The sequence below is a fragment of the Pan troglodytes genome, chromosome 5, assembly GCF_028858775.2.
Source record: "Pan troglodytes isolate AG18354 chromosome 5, NHGRI_mPanTro3-v2.0_pri, whole genome shotgun sequence".
Taxonomy (NCBI): domain Eukaryota; kingdom Metazoa; phylum Chordata; class Mammalia; order Primates; family Hominidae; genus Pan; species Pan troglodytes.
Window position 1 is genome coordinate 150,039,444 of NC_072403.2, and position 27,946 is coordinate 150,067,389.

General features: G+C 39.9%; 2 protein-coding genes across 3 annotated transcripts in view; one reads left to right on the forward strand and one right to left on the reverse strand.

The window, feature by feature from the left end:
* Nucleotides 1-27,946, forward strand: part of ARFGEF3 (ARFGEF family member 3) — a 175,941-nt gene that overhangs the window by 30,327 nt on the left and 117,668 nt on the right. For both annotated transcript variants that reach the window (XM_518767.7, XM_016956383.4), the window contains exons 3-4: nucleotides 15,389-15,470; nucleotides 18,260-18,391. In XM_518767.7, the coding sequence (XP_518767.2) occupies nucleotides 15,389-15,470; nucleotides 18,260-18,391 (214 nt within the window). The remainder of the gene's footprint in view (nucleotides 1-15,388; nucleotides 15,471-18,259; nucleotides 18,392-27,946) is intronic.
* PBOV1 (prostate and breast cancer overexpressed 1) lies at nucleotides 26,300-26,708 on the reverse strand. Its single transcript, XM_003954463.4, is given in 2 exon segments — nucleotides 26,300-26,359; nucleotides 26,361-26,708. Coding segments are annotated over 2 exon segments (408 nt in total).

Sequence of the window (27,946 nt, forward strand, 5' to 3'; positions counted from 1 at the left end):
AGCTCCAGGTTAGTACGTCCAATTTGTTATGTATTAGCACTTAGATGCCCAAAGGCACTTTGAACTCAAAATATACGAAAATATAGCTGCTGTCTTTCCCACTTACTTCCTCAAAACTGTTCTTTCAGGTAGTCTTCTCTACTTCGTTTGCATGCTGTCTGTAGGTTCTTTTTCCTTTTTTCCATTCCTGAATGCAGACACCTAAATGCACTTTCAGCACTGGGTCCTTCTATTAGAGTGGAGCCCTTCCTCCAGGCTCTCATGCCTCTGGTTAATAATGATGACAACAATGAAGTTATCATAAGGCAACTGTGATAATCAGAAAGAGCACCATAATCACAAGCATTTGTTGAGCGTGTACAATGTGCTAGATACTGTCGGTGCTACACTGAGTCCTAGGTGAGGCAGGACCCTGCCTTGGACCCGTGTTGTAGAGGCTTTATTTTCAGTCTCCTCAGGGCAATGGAAATGTTCCCACCCAAGGCCTGCCCTTTTCTCTCTGGGTACTGAAGACTTCAGAATTCCCTGCTCTGTCTGTGTTGAGCCTCTTTACAGAAATCAGCTGTCGGGGCCAGGCAAGGTGGTTCACGCCTGTAATCCTAGCACTTTGGGAGGCCAAGGCAGGTGGATCACCTGAGGTCAGGAGTTCAAGACCAGCCTGGCTAACATGACGAAACATCGTCTACTAAAAATACAAAAATTTGCCAAGTATGATGGCAGGCACCTGTAATCCCAGCTACTTGGGAGGCTGAGGCAAGAGAATAGCTTGAACCCGGGAGGTGGAGGTTGCAGTGAGCCAAGATCGCACCATTGCACTCCAGCCTGGGCAACAGAGCAAAAACTCTGTCTCAAAAAAAAAACCAACCAAACAACAAACTCAGCTATGAGGTCTCTTCCCTGGCTCTATCTTTCAGAAGGCAAATGGTGCCACAAGTGTGTGCATCCCTAGGCCTAAGGGCTGGCCATGAAGCAGTTAACTGCAGTGATTGTGGGTTGGGATTGGTCTGCAGGCTGAGGTGTCCATGTTGCTGAGACCCCTTGCAGGACAAGACAGAGCTGGGGCCCTCCGGAGCACTATAAATGTTAGGCTGGCCCTGGGCAGTCAGGACTTTGACTAACATAGCTTCTTATCAGATCATTCTAACACTGCTTGAGATAGGTAATATTAGTTCCATATTTTTAGATGAAGAAAGTAAGGGTTGAAGAGGTGAAATGCTTAGCACACAGGTTGCCATTGTCAGGGCCTGAATTTGACCAAGAGTAGTTTGACTCCAAACATTTTTTTTTTTATGATAGTCTGTTTTCTATCCATTTGCTACATTGTAGCCAGAGTTCCATTTGGTAGAAAATGTCTAAGATTACATTATTCCTTTGATTAAAAATCTTTCATTAGCTCCTCATTTTCAACTGGCTAAAGGTTAGTTTCTCTGAATGGTATGCAAGACCCTTCAAAAGCTGGCTCAAAGCTCCTTTGTGAAATCATTTCACACCAGTCTTCCCACTGTGACTTCCCTATCAGGTCACAATGGGACTTTGGCTGCTCCACGAACCCCCTCTGTACCTTTGCATTTACAATCTCAGCTGGGAATGTCCTTTTCTTCTTCACTGAGCTGACCAAGTTCCATTGTCTCCTGCAGTTCAAGGCCTAATGAGTATCACCTTTTTATGAAGACACTTGCATTTTTCTAGACAAAATCTCTCCCACTCTCATTATACTTCTATAGTTGGTTGTGTATACCTTCATACAAGTGTCATTACCTTGTACCTATGTTTCCATATTATCACATGTCTGTTACTTCCTCTAGACTATGGGTTCCATGTAGGCAGGAACCGTGTGTCTCATTCATCGTTATGTGTCTAACATTTCACACAGCGCCTGGACATGTAGTAGGCTAAATAAATATTTATTAAAGAAATGCTCTATTTATTACTAAAACTCTTATGTACTTCTCACAAATGGATTATTAGTCATTTAGGAATGCCAATTTTAGTTCTGACTGTTGTGTTAACTGGTAATGGATTGGTTTCATAAGGCAGTTTGACACCATACCTGGACATTTTTATTTCCTAGAAAACTGTTACTTTAGTTGACCATTTTGCAGTCATGGTACTTAATTTATAAGAAATTATAATACATCTATTTATGCATTATTTGTGAGCTTTAATAGGCCAGTGAGTCTTGAAGAGAATATGAAGTCAGTCTTTTTTTCTCAAAATTATTAGTTTTGTTTTGCTTTTAAGTTACCTGTCTTTTGTAGCATAGACGTTTCTGAAAGATATTTATGCCATAGAGTTGTCATTTTTTTAAGAGGTAGCTCTACAGTTGCATAAGGTTATCAGCATATAAAAAAGACGATGGAGCCGGACGCGGTGGCTCACGCCTGTAATCCCAGTATTTTGGGAAGTGGGTGGATCACCTGAGGTCAGGAGTTCGAGACCAGCCTGAACAGCATGATGAAACCCCGTCTCTACTAAAAATACAGAAATTAGCCTGGCGTGGTGGCAGGCGCCTGTAATCCCAGCTACTCAGGAGGCTGAGGCAGGAGAATCACTTGAACCCAGGAGGCAGAGGTTGCAGTGAGCCAAGATCATGCTACTGCACTCCAGCCTTGGTGACAGAGCAAGACTCCGTCTCCAAAAAAAAAAAAAAAAAAAAAAAAAGATAGTGATGGTATTTTCCCACTACTTTTCTCTTGTTCCATAAAATTAAAGTGTTTGTGTTAGGAACCTGCTGCTGCTGTTGTTTGCATTTGCCACTCCTTGGCGGAAGGGCGCTGCTCCTGCTGGAGATTCCGGGCAGGGTGCTAACTCCAGATTGCCAGCTGGAGCATTTTCATCATGAAAAAAATCATTAAGTAACAAAATGCATGTGTTCTGTGATCCAGGGCAGGGCAGAGCAATTTCCATAGGCATATTTCATACTGTCAGTATATCCACACTCTAAGGCCGAAAGCTTGATTGTAGGAAAACATGTCACAGAAAGGAAAGAAGCAAGGTTAAGTAGACTGATTTTAAATGACATATTTGGCTAAGGTAACTGTATTTTAGGATCACAAGCCTCACTTCAGTCAAGAAGGCTTTAGGGAGAGGAAACAATTCAGGAAATGTTTGAAAGATGGTAAGGACATTTCTCTAGGGAGAAGAAAAAGAGAAGCTATTCTAGGAATATTGCTCAGTTATTGATAAATTGGAAAGGGTGGTGACTGGATAGAGGAGATGAAGTTAGCATGGAGGAATTCAGGAAGGATGACATTGAGGCCATTAAGGGAAACAGGCATTCAGTGTTCAGGCCATAAAGCTTTGAAGGAAAGGGAGAGCATGTGTATGTACTTGTAGGCTCAGGCTAACTTCACCTTTTCCCTAATTTTTTTTTTTTTTGAGATGGAGTCTCACTCTGTCTCCCAGGCTGGAGTGCAGTGGTGTGATCTCGGCTTACTGCAACCTCTGCCTCCCAGGTTCAAGCGATGTTTCTGCCTCAGCCTCCCGAGTAGCTGGGACTACAGGTGCACACCACCACACCCAGCCAATTTTTGTATTTTTTAGTAGAGATGGGGTCTCACCATGTTGACCAGGCTGGTCTTGAACTCCTGACCTCAGATGATCTGCCCTCCTCGGCCTCCCAAAGTGCCAGGATTACAGGTGTGAGCCACCGCACCTGGCAACCTTTTTCCTAATTCTGAAGGTAACATGTTTTATTCTTGAAGATATTTAAAATGTAGAAACATGTAAATAATAAAACCAAAATCATCCACATTCCCAAAAGGCAAAGTGTTGGGGGAAAGTTCTTTCCAATCTCTCCCCCTCTCCTCTGCCTATGCTGTATGTGTGTGCAAGGTTTTATTCAAGAGGACAACCATGTATGGTATATAATCTGCATGATAGTCTCATATTTTTGTATAACATTTTCAAAGTATTTTCCTGTGTCAAAGAAACTTTAGAATACTTTTAGTGATTATGTATTATTCTGTTCTATAGATGTACTGTGATTTGTTTAACCTCAGTTACATTATACATAAAGATACAGTAAACATCTTTACATAGAAAACTTTGCTATTATCTATGACTATTTTCTTAGAAAAGGCTCCTAGAAGAGGAAACCCTAGTTCAAGGTATACCAATATTTTAATTTCTTTATATATATTGACAAAGAGCTTCTTATGAAAACCTTAAAGAGCAGACGCTTTCCACGGTGCCATGAGAAGTGGCTGTGTGAGGAATTAAGTGTGTCTGTGGGGCTGAGGAGTAGCTTACAGCATTTCACGGCAGGAAGTTGTAAAATTGACATGTGGGAGATAATGTGAGGAAATGTTGAAATGGATTGACAATGGACAGAAAGAAAGGAGTATCTTGGTAAAAAAAAAGAAAAAAAAGATCTTCACTGGCTTGCTGTATGTAAAATGTTTAACCTCATTCTTGGAATGTAGTTTGAGATTGACAAATGGTAACCATTAAGGTCTCATGTGCTAAGGCATGAGCTCAGGGGTCCGGTGCCTGTCCTACCTCTTGTCCAGTAGTGATTTTTTTCTCTTTCCCTCCGTCCCTCATCAGTAAATGCCAATAATACAGTCATGGATGGCTTAATGATGGGGATAGGTCCTAAGAAATATGTCATTAGGCAAGTTCATTATTATGCAAACATCATAGAGTGTGCTTACACAAACCTAGATGATACAGTCTACTATACACCTAGGCTGTAGGCCTATTGCTCCCAGGCAACCTGTACAGCATGTTACTGCATGAATACTGTAGGCAGTTGTAACACAATGGAAAGTGTTTGTGTAACTAAACATAGAAAAGGTACAGTAAAAATGAAATACGGAAGATAAAAAATGGTACACCTGTATAGGGCACTTAATGAATGGAGTTTGCAGGACTGGACGTTGCTCTGGGTGAGTCCATGAGAGAGCAGTGAGTGAATGGGAATGCTGAGGACATTATTGTACACTGCTCTAGCCTTTATAAACACTGTACACTTAGGCTACACTAAATTTATTTTTAAAATGTTGTTTCTTCAATAGTAAGTTAACTGTGGCTTACTGTGACTTTTTTGATCCTTTAAACTTTTTAATTTTTTAACTTTTTGATTCTTTGAAGTAACACTTTGCTTAAGACACAGATTGTCAGTTGTACAAAAATAATTTATATCCTTATTCTATAAGCTTTATTTTCTTTTTCTTTTTATTTATTTATTTATTTTGAGACGGAGTTTCGCTCTTGTGGCCCAGGCTGGAGTGCAGTGGTGTGATCTCGGCTCACCGCAACCTCCGCCTCCCGGGTTCAAATGATTGTCCTGCCTCAGCCTCCCAAGTAGCTGGGATTACTGGCAGGCACCACCACGCCCGGCTAATTTTGTATTTTTAGTAGAGATGGGGTTTCTCCATGTTGGTCAGGCTGGTCTCAAACTCCTGACCTCAGGTGATCCACCTGCCTCAGCCTCCCAAAGTGCTGGGATTACAGGCATGAGCCACCATGCCCGGCCTTTAAGCTTTAATTTATTTTTTAATTTTTAAACTTTTTGTTAAGAACTAAGACACAAACACACATTAGCCTAGACCTACACAGGGTCAGGATCATCAATGTCACTGTCTTCCACCTCCACATCTTGTCCCGCTGGAAGGTCTTCAGGGTCAGTAAAATGCATGGAGCTGTCATCTCCTATGATACCAATGGCTTCTTCTGGAATGCCTCCTGAAGGACCTGCCTGAGGCTGTTTTACAGTTAACTTTTTTCTTTATAAGTAGAAGGAGTATGCTCTAAAATAATGATAAGAATATAGAAAATACATAAATGAGTAACATGGTTGTTTATTATTATCAAATGTGATGTACTGTACCTAATTGTATGTGCTATGCTTTTATACAACTGGCGGCACAGTTGATTTGTTTACACTGGCATCACCACAAACATGTGAGTATAGTGTTGCATGATGTTAGGACAGCTATGATAGGAAATTTCCCAGGTGATAGGAAATTTTTAACTCCATGATCATCTTATGGGACCATCGTGGTCCGTCATTGACGGAAACACCATCGTGCGGCACATTACTGTATTTGTCCATCCTTATTGAGTGGTTGTGAGAGTTATTGGGATCAAGTGCCTGAGCTCTCAGCACGGTGACTGGCATGCTGGAGGTTTTAATGATGGCACTTCCGTGACTCAACTGCCACTCTCCTTACATCAGTCAAGCTTAAAAAGTATTTTCTTCAGATTATGCAAGTATACTCTAGAGTTATTGTATTAAAATCGGTACAAATGGGAAGTATAAAAAAAGAAAAAATTCTCCCATGCCACTATCTGGAAATACCCACTGCCAACATTGAGCTGAGCTCTTTCTTAACTAATGCCCTAATCGATTTGCATTGGTGTATATTTATGTTTGTTTTTCTGCTTGTTTGGATTTTTCTTATATACATGTGTGCTTTTTATGAGAAAATCATGGACAATAAAAGTTGATGTCTTGAGGTAAAGTATAGGCATAACCATTTTATATTATTTAGAATTATTTCTACTAGATTGAATCATGAAATTGCCAATATTCAACCTCTTCTGACCTACACAAATGCCAGTTTCATATGCTCAACTTAATAATTGCAATAGGCTTGCTAAAAAATCTTGAAAGCCTGCAGGAGAAAAGGGATTTTGTGTTCACAGCTATATCCCTAGGGCCTGAAACAGTGCCTGATGGGTGAATCCAATCTTTGTTTTGAAATAGAAAAGGATTGATACTGATAAAAATAATTTCATTAAAATAGAAATGAAATGGAAACATTTTAACTGCACTGTAGAGAAAATCAATTAAGGAACCAATTTAGTTCCAGTTGGCTCAATGGAATTGGCCCTGGCAAAAGCTTAATCAATGAAAATTCATCAATGTTGGTGTAAACTGTTTAAATGTAAAGGACCCATATTCATTAACATGAATAATAACATCCTGAGTGTCACCACAGTGAGGGTAGAAACCTTTCATATGCAAATTAGGAAACGGCATGACTACCAGGAAAGGTGCTGGCTGTGGCTTGAACTCAGCAGCTAGTTCCAAAGCCAGATTTTTTCCACATATCCACACTGCCTACACCTTCTCATAACTACACGCCAACTGTCAACATAATGCATTGCTTCATGAATTATCACTTGAAATAAGAGAGTTCACATTATTTGTTTGATGCCTGTCCCCATTCTTAACATAGTGGACTTTGAATTACCACTTTAAAGCAGTGTGCCCTTCGCATAGTTGGTGGGAGCTGACTCTCCGTGTAGACGTTATGGTTATGGCGTAGGCTTGAGGACATAGATTTTCAAAACAAATTGGCCTAGCCTAGGCATGGCAGCACATGCCTGTAATCCCAGCACTTTGGAAGGCTGAGGTGGGAAGATCATTTGAGGCCAGGAGTTTGAGACCAGCCTGGGCAACATAGTGAAACCCTGTGTCTATTTAATATTTTTTTAAAAGAAAAGAGATGGTCTAAGTCTGAATCACACTCTGTCATTTGCAAACGTATGACCTTGTACAAGTAACCTAATCTCTCTTAGTTTCAGTTTGGTTGAAAATTAAATGTCTACCTTCAAAAGTTATAATTAAATAGTAAATAGGGACATGTGTAGCATGTTACTTTGTAAGCCACATCTAAGCCATTTCAACCAGACCTATGATTATGATGTGAAGAAATTCAGACAGTTATTTGATAAATGGCTTAGATCACAGAATCCTAGAATTTTAGAGTATAAGCAGACCTCAGAAATGTAAGATATCTTCGTGCCTCTTCTCACCCAGAGCATCAAAGAGGAATCAGCCTAACATTCAGGAATGTATTTGGGGTTACTTAAAGTTCACATTTTCCCAATATTGATTCTACCCATCCATGAGCATGGGATGTGTTTCCATTTGTTTGTGTCATCTATGATTTCTTTCAGCAGTGTTTTGTAGTTTTCCTTGTAGAGATCTTTCAACTCCTTTGTTAGGTATATTCCTAAATATTTTATTTTTTGCAGCTATTTTAAAAAGGATTGAGTTCTTGATTTGATTCTCCACTTGGTCACTGTTGGTGTATAGAAGAGCTACTGATTTGTGTACATTAATCTTTTATCCAGAAACTTTGCTGAATTCTTCTATCAGTTCTAGGAGCTTTCTGGAGGAGTCCTTAGGGTTTTCGAGGTAAACGATCATACCATCAGCAAACAGGGACAGTCTGACTTCCTCTTTACTGATTTGGACGCCCTTTATTTCTTCCTCTTGTCTGATAGCTCTGGCTAGGATTTCCAGTACTATGTTGAAGAGGAGTGGTGAGAGTGGGCATCCTTATCTTGTTCCAGCTCTCAGAGGGAATGCTTTCAACTTTTAGCCATTCAGCATTATGTTGGCTGTGAGTTTGTCATAGATGGCTTTTATTACATTAAGGTATGTCCCCTGTATGCCAATTTTGCTGAGGGTTTTAATCATAAAGGGATGCTGGATTTTGTCAAATGCTTTTTCTGCATCTATTGAGATGATCATGTGATTTTTGTTTTTAATTCTGTTTATATGGTATATCACATTTATTGATTTGCATGTGTTAAATCATCCCTGCATCCCTGGTATGAAACCCACTTGATCATGACCATGCTGCCAAAAACAATCTATAAATTCAACACAATCCCCATAAAAACACCACCATCATTCTTCACAGAGTTACAAGAAACAATTCTAAAATTCATATGGAACCAAAAAAGAGCCTGCATAGCCAAAGCAACACTAAGCAAAAAGAACAAATCTGGAGGCATCACACTACCTGATTTCAAACTATACTATAAGGCCATAGTCACTAAAACAGTGTGGTACTGGTATAAAAATAGGCACATAGACCAATGGAACAGAATAGAGAACCCAGAAATAAACCCAAGTACTTACAGCCAACTGATCTTCAACAAAGCAAACAAAAACATAAAGTGGGGAAAGGACACCCTTTTCAACAAATGGTGCTGGGATAATTGGCTAGCCACATGTAGGAGAATGAAACTGGATCCTCATCTCTCACCTTATACAAAAATCAACTCAAGATAGATTAAGGACTTAAACCTAAGACCTGAAACTATAAAAATTCTAGAAAATAACATTGGAAAAACCCTTCTAGACATAGGCTTAGGCAAGGATTTCATGACCAAAAACCCAAAAGCAAATGCAATAAAAACAAAGAAAAATAGCTGGGACCTAATTAAACTAAAGAGCTTTTGCATGGCAAAAGGAATAGTCAGCAGAGTAAACAGACAACCCACAGAGTGGGAGAAAATCTTCACAATCTATACATCTGACAAAGGACTAATATCCAGAATCTACAATGAACTCAAACAAATCAGTAAGAAAAAAACAATCCCATGAAAAAGTGGGCTAAGGACATGAATAGACAGTTCTCAAAAGAAGACATACAGGTGGCCGACAAACATACAAAAAAATGCTCACCATCATTAATCAAGGAAATGCAAATCAAAACCACATTGCAATACCACCTTACTCCTGCAAGAATGGCCATAATCAAAAAATTTTAAAAAGTAGATGTTTTTTGTGGATGTGGTTATCAGGGAACACTTCTACACTGCTGGTGGGAATGTAAACTCGTACAGCCACTATGGAAAACAGTGTGGAGATTCCTTGAGGAACTAAAAGTAGATCTATCATTTGATCCAGTAATCCCACTACTGGATATCTACTCAGAGGAAAAGAAGTCATTATTCAAAAAAGATACTTGCACACACATGTTTATAGCACCACAATTCACAATTGCAAAATCGTGGAACCAACTCAAATGCCCATCAATCAATGAGTGGATAAAGAAACTGTGGTACATACATACAATGGAATACTACTCAGACATGAAAAGGAATGAATTAACAGCATTTGCAATGACCTGGATGAGATTGGAGACTATTATTCTAAGTGAAGTAACTCAGGAATGGAAAACCACACATCGTATGTTCCCACTGATATGTGGGAGCTAAGCTATGAAGACGCAAAGGCATAAGAATGATACAGTGGGCTTTGGGGACTTGAGGGGAAGGGTGGAAGGGGGTCGAGGGATAAAAGACAACAAATATGGTGCAGTGTATACTGCTGGGGTGATGGGTGCACCAGGATCTCACAAATCACCGCTAAAGAACTTGCTCTTGTAACCCAATACCACCTGTACCCCAATAACTTACGAACAAATTTTTTTTTAAAAAGTTCACATTGGTGCTTGTATTGAAAGATAATTATTGGTAAATCCTAACTCTTCCTTTGTTCCCTATTTTAATTTCCCTTTGTCCATTGTTACCTGTTAGCCTAATAAAGCTGGTCTGTTAACCATGACTATGCAGTTAAGGAAATAGGTTCAGTCTCCTTGACATGACCAGATGCAGCATCACAGTGCGGATGATGCCTTCCTCATGCATATGCAGCACTGCTAATTATTCTTCTTTAAGAAATAATGGCATGTCAGGACATGAAACCTGGGGGCCACTGCCTTTATTTAGTTAGGCAAGAATAAATTTGCACGTGCCTGTGCATAAAAAATAATCGCCTAATGTAATCGAATGTTGGTTTTTGCTATGCCCTTTTCCCAATGAGGCAGCATCTAGAAAGATCAAAAGATTATTTATTCCAGTACAGTGTGTGCAAAGGGGATTGAGTGTGTGCCATGTTGCATTTTCATTATAAATTTCATCCTGAGACCCAATTAACAGGCCTGTTTTCTCTTTCATTAAAATCACTTTTAGAAAAAAAATGAAGGTAGGAGGGTTTTTATGATATCACAGAGCAAGCAGCAAAATTAGTTATGCCCCATGAATTTCCTTCTTTTGCATATGGGTTCATTTCCAATTGAAGTCAGGATCTGAGGCTTGTGATACTACTCTAGGGGCTGCTGGGTCTGAGGGGATGAGAGGCCTTGGATACAGATTATTATGGCCCTGCTGCCAACCATGTTGCTACTACAGTAAACTGTTTTCATTCACGTTGATTTTTGTTAGCTGTTTAAGAGCATTAGACTGGTGGGTACACTTTTGTTCTTACTAGTATTTACTAGCAAAAAAAAAAAAAAAAAAACCCTGTTTTTAAGCATTTCATTTTAAGTAAATGTCTATTTTGTTGTTGCAGATATGGTCAAAAGCAACTACTTTGCAATAAATAGCACTATTGACGTAGACATTTTCTTAAAATATTGGTCCTCAATTTCAACAATAGAATTTTATTTACTATAAAATTATAGTAGCCTACACATACACCTACACACACACACACATGCACACACACCCACACCCACACACACATAGCTACCCAGGGCTCAGTGTAGCATCTCTTCAAAGGCAGTCCTAGCAGAACCCCAGCCAGGTTACACTGCCCTCTTCTCTGATACAGACCTTGAATGTTGAGCAGAGTTCTTTACCCTAAGGACAGGAACTCCTAACTTGGGATCCACGTAGAGTTGAGGTTTGGGGACCTGTGGATTCCCTGAAATGATAGGCACCCTCCTCTAGGAAGAGGGTCCTTTGCCAGATTGTGTGTGTGTGTGTGTGTGTGTGTGTGTGTGTTTAAGAACTAAAATGGGTTAAGAAGCACATCTATTCTAGTTTTGCTCTGATCTTATGAGACCAAAGGAGGTTGGAAGGAACTTGGTCTTGGGAGTCAGATGAATTTGGGTTTGAGTTGTCTCCAACACATTTTAACTGTGTGGCCTTGGGCAGGCTACAAAACCTTTCTGAACCTCAATTTTCTCAAATTTAGAATAAGGGCAAGAAGGTTGTAGTGAAAGTTAAGATGAGATAAATAATAAGTGCTAATTTTCTTTTTTCTTTCTTTGTCCCATGAATACTAATGAAAGCAGGTACCTGTTGTGACCTGTTCTTGCTGGCCCTTCCCTAGCTCTCAGCATGCTGCCTGGCACACAGGAGGCACTCAAATATTGAATGGATGATCGGATGGATGGTTGAATGATGGAGTGCCTTGGTTTAATATCCAGATGAAATCTTTGTCTATAGTGATATTTCCCCAAATCATTTATCTTCTTTTTTTTTTAAGACCAAGTCTCACTCTGTTGCCAGGCTGGAGTGCAGTGGCATGATCTTGGCTCACTGCAACGCCTGCCTCCCAGGTTCAATGATTCTCCTGCCTCAGCCTCTTGAGTAGCTGGGACTACAGGCCCATGCCACCATGCCCAGCTAATTTTTTTTGCATTTTTAGTAGAGACGGGGTTTCACCATGTTGGCTAGGATGGTCTCTATTGCTTGACTTCGTGATCCGCCCTCCTTGGACTCCCAAAATGCTGGGATTACAGGTGTGAGCCACCATACCCGGCCAATGCATTTATTTTCTAAAGGAGATCTTGATGCCATGCTTGCCTCTGCTATGACCTTCCCAGGACAGTTAGCCCCTGTTCTGTGCAAAATCTTTCTGGGTACATAAAAAGATTCGAGGCCAGGCGCGGTGGCTCACGCCTATAATCCCAGCACTTTGGGAGGCCAAGGTGGGCGGATCACCTGAGGTAAGGAGTTCAAGACCAGCCTGGCCAACATGGTGAAACCCCATCTCTACTAAAAATACAAAAAATTAGTTGGGCATGGTGGTGGGCACCTGTAACCCAGCTACTTGGGAGGCTGAGGCAGGAGAGTTGCTTGAACCTGGGAGGCAAAGATTGCAGTGAGCCGAGATCACGCCATTGCACTCCAGCCTGGGCAACAGGAATGAAACTCCATCTCCAAAAAAAAAAAAAGATTCGATTTGCCTATCCCATGCTGAAGATCATGATCTGCATTGGGCACTTTGTCTATATCAATGCTGGACAAACTACAGCCTGTAGGTCAAATCTGGCTTTTTGCCTGTTTTTGTAAATAAAGTTTTATTAGAACATAGTCACATTCATTGATTTACTAATTGTCTGTGATTGCTTTTGTGCTTTAGCAGAGTTGAATAGTTAGGACAGAGACCATTTGGAATGCATGGTCTAAAATATTTATTATGGGGCTCTTTACCAAAGAAGTCTGACAACCTCTGATACATATATTATCTACATATTATACTCCAACTCTGCAGGATTGGTCTTCAAATGCCCTTTTTATGGATAAGGGAGCTAAGACCCACAGAGTTTAGTATTTCAATTGAGACTGCAAAACTTATCAATGCCTAGCATTTGGATTCACGTCTGTGTGATTCCACAGCCCATGTTCTTTCTACTAAACACTCATATCTTTCAACTCAGCCAAAACCTAGTTGAACCACCTTCATCTACCAGTCCTGCCTTGTGACCATGGCTTGCATGGGGAACAGTTCAGTGATGTCTCCTGGTGGTGGTGCAACCTGGAGATCCTAGCATTTGTCAACAACCTGGCTCAGGTCAACAGTATCACTCGTGTGAATGTATAAGCAGGTGAGAGAGTGGAATAAGGATTTCAAGGGCTAATACTGCAGATGGCAGTAATCCACAGATGGCAGAGTAATATAGATAGGCGAACACATTGCTGCTTTCCAAGGGTCAACACGTTGAGGATTTCCAAAAGGGTCTTTGTTGCTGCTGGACATGGCATCCAATCTTGTTGGGTGCCCTTGGTGAGTAATGTGTAAATATTTGTACATTTTTAGCTCATAGCTACGGGATATATTTCCTCTTCCCTGGGCTATTAGGCTGTAAGACTTTTGGACCCCCATGCTTGTTCCCTGCTATTATGCCCTTTCATTGGCCAATCTGACTCCAAATTCAAGTGGAAAGTTCTTTCACAGTGGATTAATCCTGGTGGAAATTTGATTGTTTCAGGGGTTTACAGATGAAGTTCTGTGCTGCTTCTGTTAGCCTACCATCTGCCCTTGGTTCCTACTTCTCACTCTATCTTCATACCTCCGTTTAATTTTTCTAAGCTCTTAAACTGGTTATCATTGCATAAAGGAAACAAAATTGGAAAAAAATCAGCTATTCCTGCACTAATTGAGTGCACCACAGTGTTTGCCTTGTAATTGTGACAAGCCGACAGTAAGACAACAGTGACAAAGTTACAGCCCCCAACTGGATGTAACAGAGTTGGGTAATTTATCCATCTGTCAAAGGATGAATCTAATGAAAAATGGCTGTAGTGTTAATTGTCATATAAAAATGGATACTGTAACATTGGGTTGTTGAGGGGCAAGGTGAGGGTTAGGAAGGCAAACGTTTTTCCTGATGGTCTGTTTTTGTAGTCTGTGTGGCTGGCATTATATTAAGGAGTGTGTGACTCTCGCTTCATCGGTTATGAAGCTGCTGATGGAAGGATTCCATGGAAAAGCAGCAGAGCTGCAGAGTGGACAGGGAGAAATCAGAGCTATAATTAACTTTGTATTTCATTGTGTTCTACAGCAGTAACCCTTATTTCTCCAATGATGAAATCCTATAGTCTAATGTGGTAGCTTTCACACTCTAAAAATCAATGTATCTTTCAGTTTATGCTGAAAATATAAAACAGATAAGAGTGGGCCTACTCTGGTTTAAGTGGGGGTGGAGAAACCTGGTAAAATGAAGTCACATTTTTGTGCCAGTGTAACTCCATAGGGAAATAATGGGTTGATTAAAATTCTTGGTCTGTTGTTTAATTATTTAGAGTAGATGCTTCTAACAGACATTTTTGTCTTTGTAACTCTTTAGGTTTATTCCTAAAATATTTTAATGCCCTTTTTTCCCCTAAGCTTTAAAATATCCAAATATCTCTCCCTTTTTTTTTTTTTTTTTTTTTTTTTTGTCTCTCCCCTGACACTAGATAATGTTGCATCTAGGCACCTCTTATCGGCCAATGCTATTGATGGTTCATTTGTATTTCTGTCTTGGAAACATGTTCGTTAAGAACCTGTCACAAGACTCAGATCTACTTCTTGATGGAGACTATAAAGCAAATGTTAAATTTATAAATTGTTGAATTCTTTGAGTTGGGGAGGAATTGACAAACTAATAGAATTTTGATGTATATTGATGAAACAGAGTGCTGATGGTGATGCATATAATTTCCAGGTAAGGAAGAGGTAGAAGCAAGGCATAGAAATCTACTTAATGATGCTTCCTAGAGTTGTTCACCCCCAGGTGTGCTGGGTGTGAGCAGTGCTGTTAATTTGGGAAAGAACAAAGCATGTTCACAGACTGGCTGAGGTCCCAATGTGTACTAATGAGTGTACCAGGTAATAATTAGTGAAAGTCTTTGTGTTTGCTCTTCCTGTAGCCATACCAAGAAGGCAAGGGGTTGATGGGCTATCATTTCTGCACAGCTTCTTTGCTGTGTTTTCTCTTAAGCCCATGTGCATTTTTATTATTGGTTATAGTTTTTGTGTATGTGTGTAGTGGCATTTGGGGGTGGGTGTACATAAGGCTTACATCACTTGACTGCCAGCTTTACTGAGCTCACATGTTGTCCTTATTTTTGTGTTTGCCAGGGAGAAATGCCTGCTGCCTCTCCAGTTGGCTTTGGAATCCAAGAATGTGAAGCTGGCCCAACATGCTTTGGCAGGGATGCAGGTATGGCTTTGACTGAATGCAATGGGATGATAGAAATTGACAGGCCACTTTGGCATTGAAAGGGCAAATAGTTAACATTTTAAATACTGGCTGTTTAAAGACTCAGGCAGAAATTTGATTGAACTAGGAAATAACTATAGAGAATAACAGGAATTTCTTATATTCACCAGAATTTCTCTGTACACAGCATTATTTCATTGAACCTTTGTGATCAGACACTGATTCATGTGGACCTAGCTAAGCCCACACAGATAGGGATTTTTTGTGTGTGTGACATCTTTCAGGAGAGTAAGGGATCCCAAAAAAGAGACGACAAGTTCATACCAATTCAAATCTTGTATACATTCAACATCTATGGTTCTATATAATAAAAATTGATGGTAAACTGGAAATATTTTGTTTTGTTTTTTATTCCACGGTTAGATTGATGAATGGATTATTATCTTTTATGTCCAGAGCAAGACTAGGAAGAAAAAAGAAATTTGGTTTAACAAGAAAAGCCAGATTTGCTTGAATACATTTTTTTGGTTTGTGTTTTACACCAAACATAATGGATCTAATTCTGATGGTAAAAAGGTGAGGACTATGTAAATATACATACTTTTTAAAGTGGTTGGCCTCTAAGAGAAAAGCACTGTGAAGTTGAAGCCTGCAGGAGTTTGTTCAGTGTGGCGATGGATAAACCATGGTGGCATTTGTCAGATTTTTTTTATGTCAGTATCAACTGCTTCATAGTTAGCTTTTTGAGTTCAGAGAGGTTCCCAATACCTTTTAAGAGATAAAACTTATGAAATAGTGAGAAAACAGTTCTTTTTCCCCCAGCAGATTGGAATTAGATAATGTATATTTTTATACACAGCAGCATTTGAATATTTTAAACATTAGCAATAATGTTATTAAAAACCTTTTGCTTCTCTCCAAGGTAATTGGGCCAACCATAAGAATGGTTGAGAATTTGTTTTGATCTGTCACTTTTGTTCCTTTTTCTCTAATGTTGTGTAGATTTTGCATTTAGCTTCTCTCTCTTTTTTCTTTAACCCTGGAATATTCTAAATTGCAGTGCCATATTTTCAAGGGCTTACTGAATCGTGTTAACTGAAGCAACTTGGTGGGCTGTGAGTCTTCCCTTTACCATCCCCTGCTACCTCCTCTTAACTTTAGGCATATTTTTAGAGCGTCTCAGTTTTTATCACTTTAAGTAAAAATAAATTGTATGTAAACTCTAATTCTGAGCTTTCCTGAGTATACCACATGATTCTGAAAAAAAAATCCTTTTGAAAGAATATAGGCAAAATTTCAGGGAGTCTTAAGTAAAAAGGTTTGAAATATTATTTTCAAGGTCTTCAGTGGTGTGAAGGTAAAAGAGGGAGTTATTACACTGGATGGATCAGAATTCTCAAAGTTCTTCACAGGCTGCAACTCGAAGCCCCTTTGGAAAAGAACAAATTGAATAGGGATAAATATAAAGGTCTATACTGGGGTCTCAAAAATCAATTGCACCAAGACAGCATGGAGGAAAATAGCTTAATTGCAGTCCTTGTGAATGAGAATTAGGGGTTTCAGGGTGAAATTGTATGCCTCATTCACAGGCATAGAATGTGCTGTGACAACCAACTAAGCTCATTTGACCAGAGACTGTGATCCAAATTATGTATCACTAGTTAATATCAGACCACTCTTGAGGCCACAGTCTAAGCACAAGTGAAACCTTATCTGGTTTCATTTGGAGAGAACATTTGGAGGAGCCTGAGGAGGTTTAGTGTGGAGAAGACAAGACTTAGGTGGACCTGATAGCTGGTTTCAGATATTTTAGAAGCTTAATCTGTTTGTCTCTGGGGGAAGATGAAGGAGTAGAAGTTGTGGGCAGGTGGATTTTGGTACAATCTGAAAAAGAATTTTATGAAAAATGAGAAAGAGATAGAAAAAGCCTATCCTGTGAGGGAGTCTACCTCATAACAATGAATGTCTTCTTGTTGAGGTTTTGTGGGGGGGATGCATTTTCTGATGGGGAAATACATGAAGATTTCTGGATTCCTAAATAATTCCTGGATAAATGACAGCTCACATTAGGAAGTAAAAAGATAAAAACCTGAAAAATGATCTTGTCTACAAGACCTTCTTTCCTGTGACGAAGCCACATTTAGAAAGCGTATGTGTGTGCGTGACTAGTGGGTAGGGCTAGCTTCCTCTTAGCACGATCATTCTCCATTCCCACCACCTAAATACTTTATATGGCCGGCACATTAGGGTTTCACTTGATGGAATTTAGAATGAATAATCCAATAGCAGGAAAAGGTCTTTGCCAAAAACGGTTTATTCAAGGTTGCATGCAGTTTTCTTTTCTTTAGAGACAGAGTCTTGCTCTGTCTCCCAGGCTGGAGTGCAGTGGTGCGATCTTGGCTCACTGCAACCTCCGCCTCCCGGGTTCAAGCAATTCTCCTGCCTCAGCCTCCCGAGTAGCTGGGATTACAGGCACCCGCCACCACGCCTGGCTAATTTTTGTGTTTTTAGTAGAAACGGAGTTTCACCATGTTGGCCAGGCTGATCTCAAACCCCTGACCTCATGACCCGCCCACCTCAGCCTCCCAAAGTGCTGGGATTACAGGCATGAGCCACTGCCCTGCCCGCATTTTTCTTTTTAACGTTACATAGCGTAAGTTCTTTCCTAATGGCCTCCAGCTACACGCCTCCCCAGTAAGAAAACTGATCATCAATCCATAATAAGATACAACCAAATAAGGCAGCAGGGGAGAGCCTATCTGTGATCACTGCCTTGTGCCTCTTTACAGAAGCTTCTGTCGGAAGAGAGGTTTGTATCCATGGAAACAGATTCTGATGAGAAGCAGCTGCTCAATCAGATCCTGAATGCCGTGAAAGTGACGCCTTCGCTCAACGAGGACCTGCAGGTGGAAGTGATGAAGGTTGGTTTGACGTGGCCACGAGTGTGCGTCATTGGAACAGGAACACATCCTGATCCCCTGCACTTGTTATCTGAAAATGCCTCTGCGTTGTGGTCATGCTAGCTCATCTTCATTTGGAACGGATGCTTGTTATTCTTGCTCATGGTCCCCCTAAATTACCCTGATGGTTTAACATCAAAAGGGACAATTTCAATCAATCCTTGAGATATTTGGCCTCGTTCTGCATTAAAGGCCATTAGAAAGTGTATTTGTAATCTTTTAAGAGAATGTATGTGAGTAGTTCCAGCGTGGGGTAGATCTGATTATTCTGGGTATTCTGCCTGCTTGCATATGTTAAAACAAAGCAATAATAATAATAATGTTTTGATATATACTGAGATTTCAGAATGGTCAGTTTAGGGGGAGAAAGACCACAGTTGGGAGGCATGTCAGAATACACATCTTTTTTTTTTTCTCCTTCAAATTATATGAAACTTACCTCTCTCATTCCAAGTACTGCCTTCCTTTTAGGGATAGCATCTCTCCCTCCTGCTTTCCCTTTCTTTTAAGAATCACCATGATTGGGGGTCCGTTATGCTGACCAGAGTGTGTCATATTCTCTGAGTGAATGGTGAGTTGGGCAGAAAAGACAGAAACTCTGCCCCGTAACAGCACCTTGGTCATGGTAACACAGCAGGAACCAACAAGAAAGCTTTTAATAATGTATTCTGTCCTTTTCCTCTCTCGGGGAACATATGTTGAGGAATATTCAGGAATAGTTGGTGTCATCCCGTGGTGGATTTCTTCCTGGAAATGCACTGAAGGATTTTTGTCTTGGATAAGAGACTACACTTCTCCTGGTTTCAGTTTCTCCATTCAGAAAAGATTGACTGCAGTCATGACATTCTCTTGATGTCCTGGGCCTCACCCTAACCCTGTTGGTGGGTAGTTCAGGTGATGATTAAGAGCTCAAACTCTGAAGCCAGCCTGTCTGGGTTTCAATTCTTACTCTTCCACTTCCTAGCAGAATGTCCTTGGGCAGATGCCTCAGTCACTCTACCTTGATTTCCTTGTGTGTAAAATGGGGGCAATAGTAGTACCCACCCAATAGGATTGTTTTGAGAATTAAATAAGGTGACATTTGTAAAGAACATAGCACAGTATCTGGCACAAAGCTAATGCTTTAGAAATGTTATATATCACTACTTGTACCACTACTGCCTCCTGCTGCTGAATCAGAATCTCAGTGGATGGGAGTAGGAATGTGCAGCTTTCATAGCATCCCAACTGATTCTTAAATATAATGAACATGATGATGCCTGAGCTAGCTGATCTTTACGATCTCATTCATCTTTAACTCTCTTTGATTCTGGGATGTACAGTTTTGCCTTATCCTTTCAGTTTGGCAGCTGTGCATTCTTAGGAACCACAGAGTGACCCCTTCTAGCTTTGTTTGACTTCTCCACTGTATCTGTGCCACTCCTGAAAAAGAGGCAAGACCAACTGCCACGCTAATCACTTTTGTAACTTCAAAGTGCAACCTGTGAATCTTTCTTCTGCTATTAGGGCTCCAAATACTGGAGAGTGAGCTTTGCTGTCATACTAAGAGATGCAAGTCAGATTACATATTATTCTGGAAATTCTTCCAGGAATAGTTTTTGTGGAATACAGAAATTTGTATTAAAAATTAAAATGAGGAAGTACCCATTCTTCTAGGAGCTATGCAGAAGCAGAATGTTTAATGGTTATGTCAACAGTCGCACCTGTTTTGAAAACTTGTACTTGCTTTCTGATTCCATCCAGCCCAGCAGTGCCTTCTGCTAGCCTTGCCGAATATAGGAGTTGACACAGGTTAACTCCACCAGAAATCGTGGAAAACCTCTTAATGGACTCTCCAGTGACACCATTATAAACCTTGATACTTTTAGTTAATGTCTGGGAGGAAAGTCAGACACTGTCAGAAAAAAGAAAAACAATAAATCTGTCAGTCTTTACAATGAGATTTCCAAAATGCTTAAAAAGATAAGGGCCTTTGTTACATGCTATTATTTTTTTAATTGACAGATAACATAGTATGCTTTATCATGTACAACATGATTTTGAAGTCTGTATACATTGTGGAATGCTTAAATCTAGCTAATTAACAAATGCATTATGTCACATAGTTATCAGTTTTGTGGTGACAGCACATAATAGCCACTGTTTACATTTTTCAAGAATATATTGTCAGCTGGGCATTTGACTCATGCCTGTAATCCCCGCAATTTGGGAGGCCAAGGCAGGGGGATGGCTTGAGCCCAGAAGTTTGAGATCAGCCTGGGCAACATGGCGAAACCACATCTCTACAAAAAAATTTTAAAAAGTTAATGTAGAGAAATAGGAACGCTTTTACACTGTTGGTGGGAGTGTAAATTAGTTCAACCCTTGTGGAAGTCAGTTTGGCAATTCCTCAGGGATCTAGAACTAGAAATACCATTTGACTCAGCCATCCCATTACTGGGTATATACCCAAAGGACTACAAATCATGCTGCTATAAAGACACATGCACACGTATGTTTATAGCAGCACTATTCACAATAGCAAAGACTTGGAACCAACCCATATGTCCATCAATGATAGACTGGATTAAGAAAATATGGCACATATACACTATGGAATACTATGCAGCCATAAAAAAGGATGAGTTCATGTCCTTTGCAGGGACATGGATGAAGCTGAAAACCATCATTCTCAGCAAACTATCACAAGGACAGAAAACCAAACACCGCAGTTCTCACTTATAGGTGGGAATTGAACAATGAGAACACTTGGACACAAGGCGGGGAACATCACATACCAGGGCTTGTTGTGGGGAGGGATAGCATTAGGAGAAATAACTAATGTAAATGATGAGTTGATGGGTACAGCAAACCAACATGGCACATGTATACCTATGTAAGAAACCTTCAATTGTGTACGTGTACCCTAGAACTTAAAGTATAATAAAAAAAAATACCTCACGCCTGTAATCCCAGCACTTTGGGAGGCCGAGCTGGGGGGCTCACAAGGTCAGGAGATCGAGACCATCCTGGCTAACACAGTGAAACCCCTTCTCTACTAAAAATACAAAAAATTAGCCGGGCATGGTGGCGGGTGCCTGTGGTCCCAGCTACTCAGGAGGCTGAGGCAGGAGAATGGCATGAATCCGGGAGGCAGAGCTTACAGTGAGCTGAGATCGTGCCACTGCACTCCAGCCTGGGCGACAGAGCGAGACTCCATCTCAAAAAAAAAAAAAAAACAATTTAGCAGGGCATGGTGGTGTGTGCCTGTAGTGCCAGCTGCTTGGGTTGCTGAGGCTGGAGAATTGCTTGAACCTAGGAGGCAGATGTTGCAGTGAGCCGAGATCGTACCACTGCTCTGTAGCCAGCAGAGTAAGACCCTGTCTCAAAAAAAAAATATTGTCACTAAATATAGTCATCTTGCTATACAGTAGAGCTCCTAAAATTTACTCCTCCAACTTAACTATAACTGTGGATGAACCCAAAAGATACTATGTTAAATAAAATAAACCAGGCACAGAAAGACAAATACCATGATTTCACTCACATGTGGAATCGAAAAAAGTTGATCTCACGGAAGTAGAGAGTAAGATAATGATTGCTGGAGACTGGGGTGCTTAGAAGGGAGGGGTGATGGGGAGATGATAGGAAACATACCATTATTTTTAACTATTTAAATATTAGGATTGGGGAAAAATATTTCAGTTCACAACAAACCTAGCTTGAAGTTAATTTTTTGAAGTATACTTTTTGATAAACATTTTGGCCAAGCTGCTAGAAAATTAATGACAAGATAACTATACTTTGGGTAATGTTGTTATTAACATCAAATAAAACTTGATGGTAACCTGACTTTGATAGGTCACAAGTGAGGGCTCCATAATCATTTGCTGTTTCTGAGATTGAAAATACTTGTTTTGGTATAGAGATTGGTTCACAGTGTAGACTTTCTGGCTTAGAATAATAAGTTTTATCCCTCTTCTCTCTGAATGAGGAATTTCTATATCAACTTTTTAATAATCTCCAGAAGCCCACACCCTTTATCTTATAATTCGGTAATACTTGTAATGATCCAGGTAAAGCCTCTTAAATAAGTCCTTGTTTTGCTAATACCATTACTGTATTAAATGCTTTTACTGTATTCTCCCAAAAATTATAGAAGAGAGAATTAGATGAGTCCCCAGAGAAAAGACTGGATTTCCATTACATCTGAAGGGTATGTTAATTTAGTCTTGGCACTTCTACATGACTCATTCTGATGATAAATTATTTAAGAAATTTCCTATAAAAATCTTCCAGTCATTTTATATAAGTATTCTGTAGGCACAGCAAACCTTTTAAAACAAAATATGGTGGACATCTTCAAATGTTGGTCTGGATATGCTATTCAGGAGGGATAAGGCCACACCATGCAGTTTTTGTCTGTCCGACCACAGCATAGCACGTTGTTATAACGGATCCTAGGTGTTATTTTTTAGAAGTTAGATCATGCGTTTTATTCACATATTGGTATCTGTTAGTGCTTATAAACATGGAAAATTGAACCATGTCACACTCTAAAGAGTATGGAACAATTGTATTAAATTTCTGGAAAGAAAATAATATAGTTTCCTTTTTGTAGAGATTTCTCCAAGATTAAACAGAAACAGGCCAATAATGAAATCCAATATTCCAAGGATAGTATTCTCATTTAGAAAGAAGACTTTCAATCAGAGGGTTAAAAAAAATCAGTGAAGCCTGCTTCTGACAAATACGAATGAGGTTAAATCACTTAGTCTAGGAACTATTCTACATGGTTTTACTATTTAACAGGAAGGGGAGAAAAGGCAAGTTTGATTTATTGAAATGGCTATGGAACCCAAAGAAAAATTTTACAGCTTGAGCAAACAATAAATGGTCAGAACTGTACAGAATCAGAAAGAGGCTCTGAAGATAGATTACCTTGGAAATGGATTAGTAGACTATTGAATATTTAGGTTAAATACTTGTCTGCTTTGGCAACATTTTCCTATGGTGTGTGCTATTTCCATAAATGCCAGGCAGACTGTATAGGAGCCATGTACGGATCTAATGACTTCTCTGACGAGAGTAGTTAGGACTTGTTTCCCTTCTTTCTGATGGATAACCTTTAGTGAGGTTATTAACTGATACAGCTGGCTGAGTCTTCAAAGGCTGCCGAATGGAATTATGGCTGGCCGTTCGCCTCTGTAAGCATGTGGGAGATGTGGGCATCCTATCTGGGGAGGGCAGGCTGGCTTTGGCGATAAGGAAGGAAATGATGCTGGACACTGAGAGAGCATTTGATGAATATTCTATTACTGGGTGTCTTTTTTATGTGCATTTTTAGATAATAGAAGTGAATATTCGTAGAGTGCTTTACAATTTTTAAAGGAGAAATGACAGGGGCTGATCATTTAACATTTTTTATGCACCAGACACATTGATACTAAGGTCACACAGCTAGTGAAATGACCAGGGCAGTATTCAGCCTGGGGTTAAACCTGTGCTCTTAAGTGGTGGGTTACCTTGCCTGCCAAATCTATCCTGAGAGGCTTGTGGGTGCTAGTCACTGCTATTCTTCTTGTGTAGATGATGGAGCAGAAAAGCCAAGTCACAGGCTAAGGAGGGGTAAAACTAGGAGTGGCTCAGAGTCCTGTGTGGTTTCTGTGTCTTCCCGTGATAATGATATTCCCTCGCTAGTCCTGTGAGCTAAATTCACATACGAAGAAGGAATCTAAGTGTCTTTTCCACTAAGTTAGCTAATCGGTCGTGTGTGTGTGTGTGTGTGTGTGTGTGTGTGTGTGTGTGTGAAAGAGAGAGAGAGAGAGTGTGTTGGGGAAAGGGAAAGAGAGTGTAATTTACCATTGGTTTTTTGTTGTTGTTTTTTTTTGGCGGGGGGGCGGAGTTTTACTCCTGTTGCCCAGGCTGGAGTGCAATGGTGCAATCTCAGCTCACCGCAACCTCCACCTTCCGGGTTCAAGCAATTCTCCGCCTCAGCCTCCCGAGTAGCTGGGATTACAGGCATGTGCCACCACACCCGGCTAATTTTTTGTGTTTTTAGTAGAGATGGGGGTTCCACCATGCTGGTCAGGCTGGTCTCGAACTCCTGACCTCAGGTGATCCACACACCTCCCAAAGTGCTGGGATTACAGGCGTGAGCCACCGTGCCTGGCCGGGGTATTTTTATATAACAAAAGCCTAGTAAACATCTATAGAAAATACACAGATGAGTGAATCATGGACAGAGTTTACTATTTGTATGGCTGGTAGTCCTAAGCTTCAGGGTGTCCAATTAGAGTTCTGGTATTACAAAGTGGAAGGGAGTGTGCTTTTAAATTATGTATCAGTACTGTCGTCAGTGCCTTGGTCTGGGAGCAAGAAACACGACAAAGGAAGAAAGACTATGTTTGAGTCCCCTCTCGGTAATGTTTTAATGGCAGAGTCTTACACTTGGGAAGTTTCTTCAGATGGTTAGTTTTGATGTTCTTAACTCAGGGCATTTGGTCTTCTAGAGTTCCTTTTGGAAAGAATGTGATCATTAGTGAAGTTTGAGAGTGAAATGGCTAATTTGTCTTGCTGCTTATAACAGGGAGAAATCTCTTCTTAGCCTGAAGCCATTGAGACACTTCAGAAGATTTGTAGCAATCTCTAGCGTTAAGGAAAAATCCAATGTTTGATGAAAAATATTTAACTCCTGAATGTGTCGTTGTTGGAGGTTGATCTAACAAGTTTGCAAACATATTGTTTGTGCAGTTAATGCAGGGAAGTGTCTAAAATATGTGGTTCTGCTAAGTAAATGGTTCTCAAACAGCCTTCCCTCTTCCTGCTCATAAGGTTGAGTGATGAGAATCTTTTTCTACTTTGCAAACAGACTAATATAATTCTTACTGAGTTTTCCTCCCATCTTTCTTTACCCTTTGATATGACTGCCTTCAGCAGATGGTAAAAATATATGAAAAACTAATGAACAAACATTGAAAGCCTGGAGATGTGATTTTCCTTTAAATAGTTTATGCATTATTTTTGAGATGGAGATTTTCATATTATCTATTAATATCTTTTTAAAGCACCACCATTTCCAAGTGTTAACTATATTTCAAAATCACTCTACTAAGTGTCTTTAAACTTTTCTCACATAATCTTAATTTAAGTGCATATAAATGCAGAGGCCCTCATCACTTACTCTGGATGTTCTATAGTTCCAAATAGAATGGGAAGGTTCTCTGATTTTTTAATCATTTATTCAGCAAATATTTGATTATTTTCTATGTGTCAGGCACTGTGCTGGGCACAGAAGATCCCATAGTGAAGAAAACAAAACCAAAGAAAAACACAATCTGTGTTTGGAGGCCAATGATAGAGTCAGAAATCAATTAAATATATAAATACACTAGTCCCCACTTATCCAAAGTTTCACTTCCCTTGGTTTCCATTACACATTGTAATGTCTCCTAAACTCTTGACTCAGGCATGACTTGAAAATTTCACTAGTTACTAAGCGAAAATTAGTGATATACTATAAGTATTGTTTTTATCCCTCTGGTGCCTAGCAGAGCATCTGGCACATGGCTTACTAATTGCTCGTTAGTTTAGTTATTGACTAATGGAGAGACAGAAACACATGTGGTAGTTTTTAATGGCCCACTAGGATAAATAACAAACTAAATTGAGATAATAGATAATAATCTATGAGTTCAAGATTGAGAAAGATCAACATGGGTTTGTATTTTAGAATTGAAATAACCTCCTAAATCATCAAATTCTTTTCATAAGTAAATTGAAGTTGGAATGGTTCAGTTACTTGGCTGGGCTTAAACAGTCATTGGTAGCAGAATTGCCTTTTCAACCATTTTTATTTTTCTGGAAAGGCTTTGCAGCAGGGCTGAGAGTTTATATGATCTGTGGATGTATAGTTTTGGATAAGTAGAGAAGACAGCATTCCAGACCTAGGGGTCTGAGTTAACTGCAAAGTCAATGTGAATAATATGGCTTCTGAAGATAATGAGGAACATTTCATTGAGGAACCTTTCATGGTCAAGTGTGTCTGCAAGGGTGTGAGAATTGCATGGTGTGACTGTTCTATGGAATAATCAATGAACTCTGTTGCCTTTTGACTTCTTTTTACTTTTTCTTTTTTTCGAAATACCTTGTAGCAGAATGGTAAGAGCACAGTTTCTGGAGCTAGAATGCCTGGTAGCCTTGGGAAGTTACTTAATCTGTGCCTCAATTTTCTGATCTGTAAAATGTGAATAATATTGTGCATATCCTCATATTTCTGATTCCTTAAGAAGGCCCTCATATTTACTACTGTAAATTGAATTGTAGCTCTGTAGCATAGAAGAATAATTTTGTAAATTATTATACATCAATTAGCCACCTCAATATATTTAAGGTCCTAACCATCAGCCATGATTCCACAATCTAAGGAAAACACCCACTCTTTAGCTGAGCCAATGTTTCTGTTCCATCCTACGAGGTAGAGTTTTATGATTTGATTATTCCAGAAGAGCTCTGTAATTATTGTTTCAGATGTAGAGAATCAGGTTTGCTGTAGCCCTTTAACAACCCTATCTTGAGGAGCTTGCTTGGTCGGGTCTATAAGTATCAACAATAAAACTATCAAAAGTTCTGTGTTTGTATGGGCAGAGACAATTTGAGATGAGGCTCTCATTCTGCAGAGAGTCTGAGAGGGAAAGAGAAAAGGAAGGAGTGAGGGTGTTATCTGGAGCATACCAATGAAATTTGACTTCTTAAAAACCCAGCTGTGAGATTAAGTCAAAATCTGCTAGTTACAGATTAAACTTGAAAAAATAAGTCGTGGAACTTTTAAATTTGTTGCTTTTTTAGACCTTTTTTTAATTGGTTTATTAAGGAAATATATTTTTGTTGCCAACAGTGCATAAAACTATATAGGATTAAAAACAAAATATTCAAAGGCAAGGGTTTATAATTCAGTAGGAAAGCAATAAAGAGGCAGCCAATTACCACAATTCAAGGTAGCTGTGTATGTTTAATCAGGAGAAAAGTTCAGGAGGCACATTCAGGAGGAAGAAGCATGTTTAGCAGGGCAGAACATCCTTTTAAGGAGGGGATACTATTTGAGTTGGACTTTGAAAGGTAGGTGGGATTCAGATAATTATGTTGGGAGAGAGGGCATTCTTGGTAGAGAAAAAAAGTCCTGGGGATGGAAACTGAGATTAGTGAGGGATAGTGGATGATGAGCCTGAAAGGGAGGTTGAAGAGGCTCTAGAGGGCCTGCTCTCTGTAAGCAGGCAAGTGATCCAGCCAGAGCTGGGTGTTAAACATGGAAGGTGAGGAGAGGGAGGATGGGTTTGCAGGATGATTCAGGAATCAGCAGAACCAAGTCTTTGGCATCGTGAAATATCTTATTGGAAGAGGCTGAGCCAGAGGTACCAGGACTTAATCCAGGTAGGTGGCAGTAGGAAGGGGCCACCTGGGCTGAATGCAGAAAGGTGTGGCTGAGTGCACTGACCTGGTTTGCAGAATAAGGAGCAGCTGGTGACTGGCAGTGACATG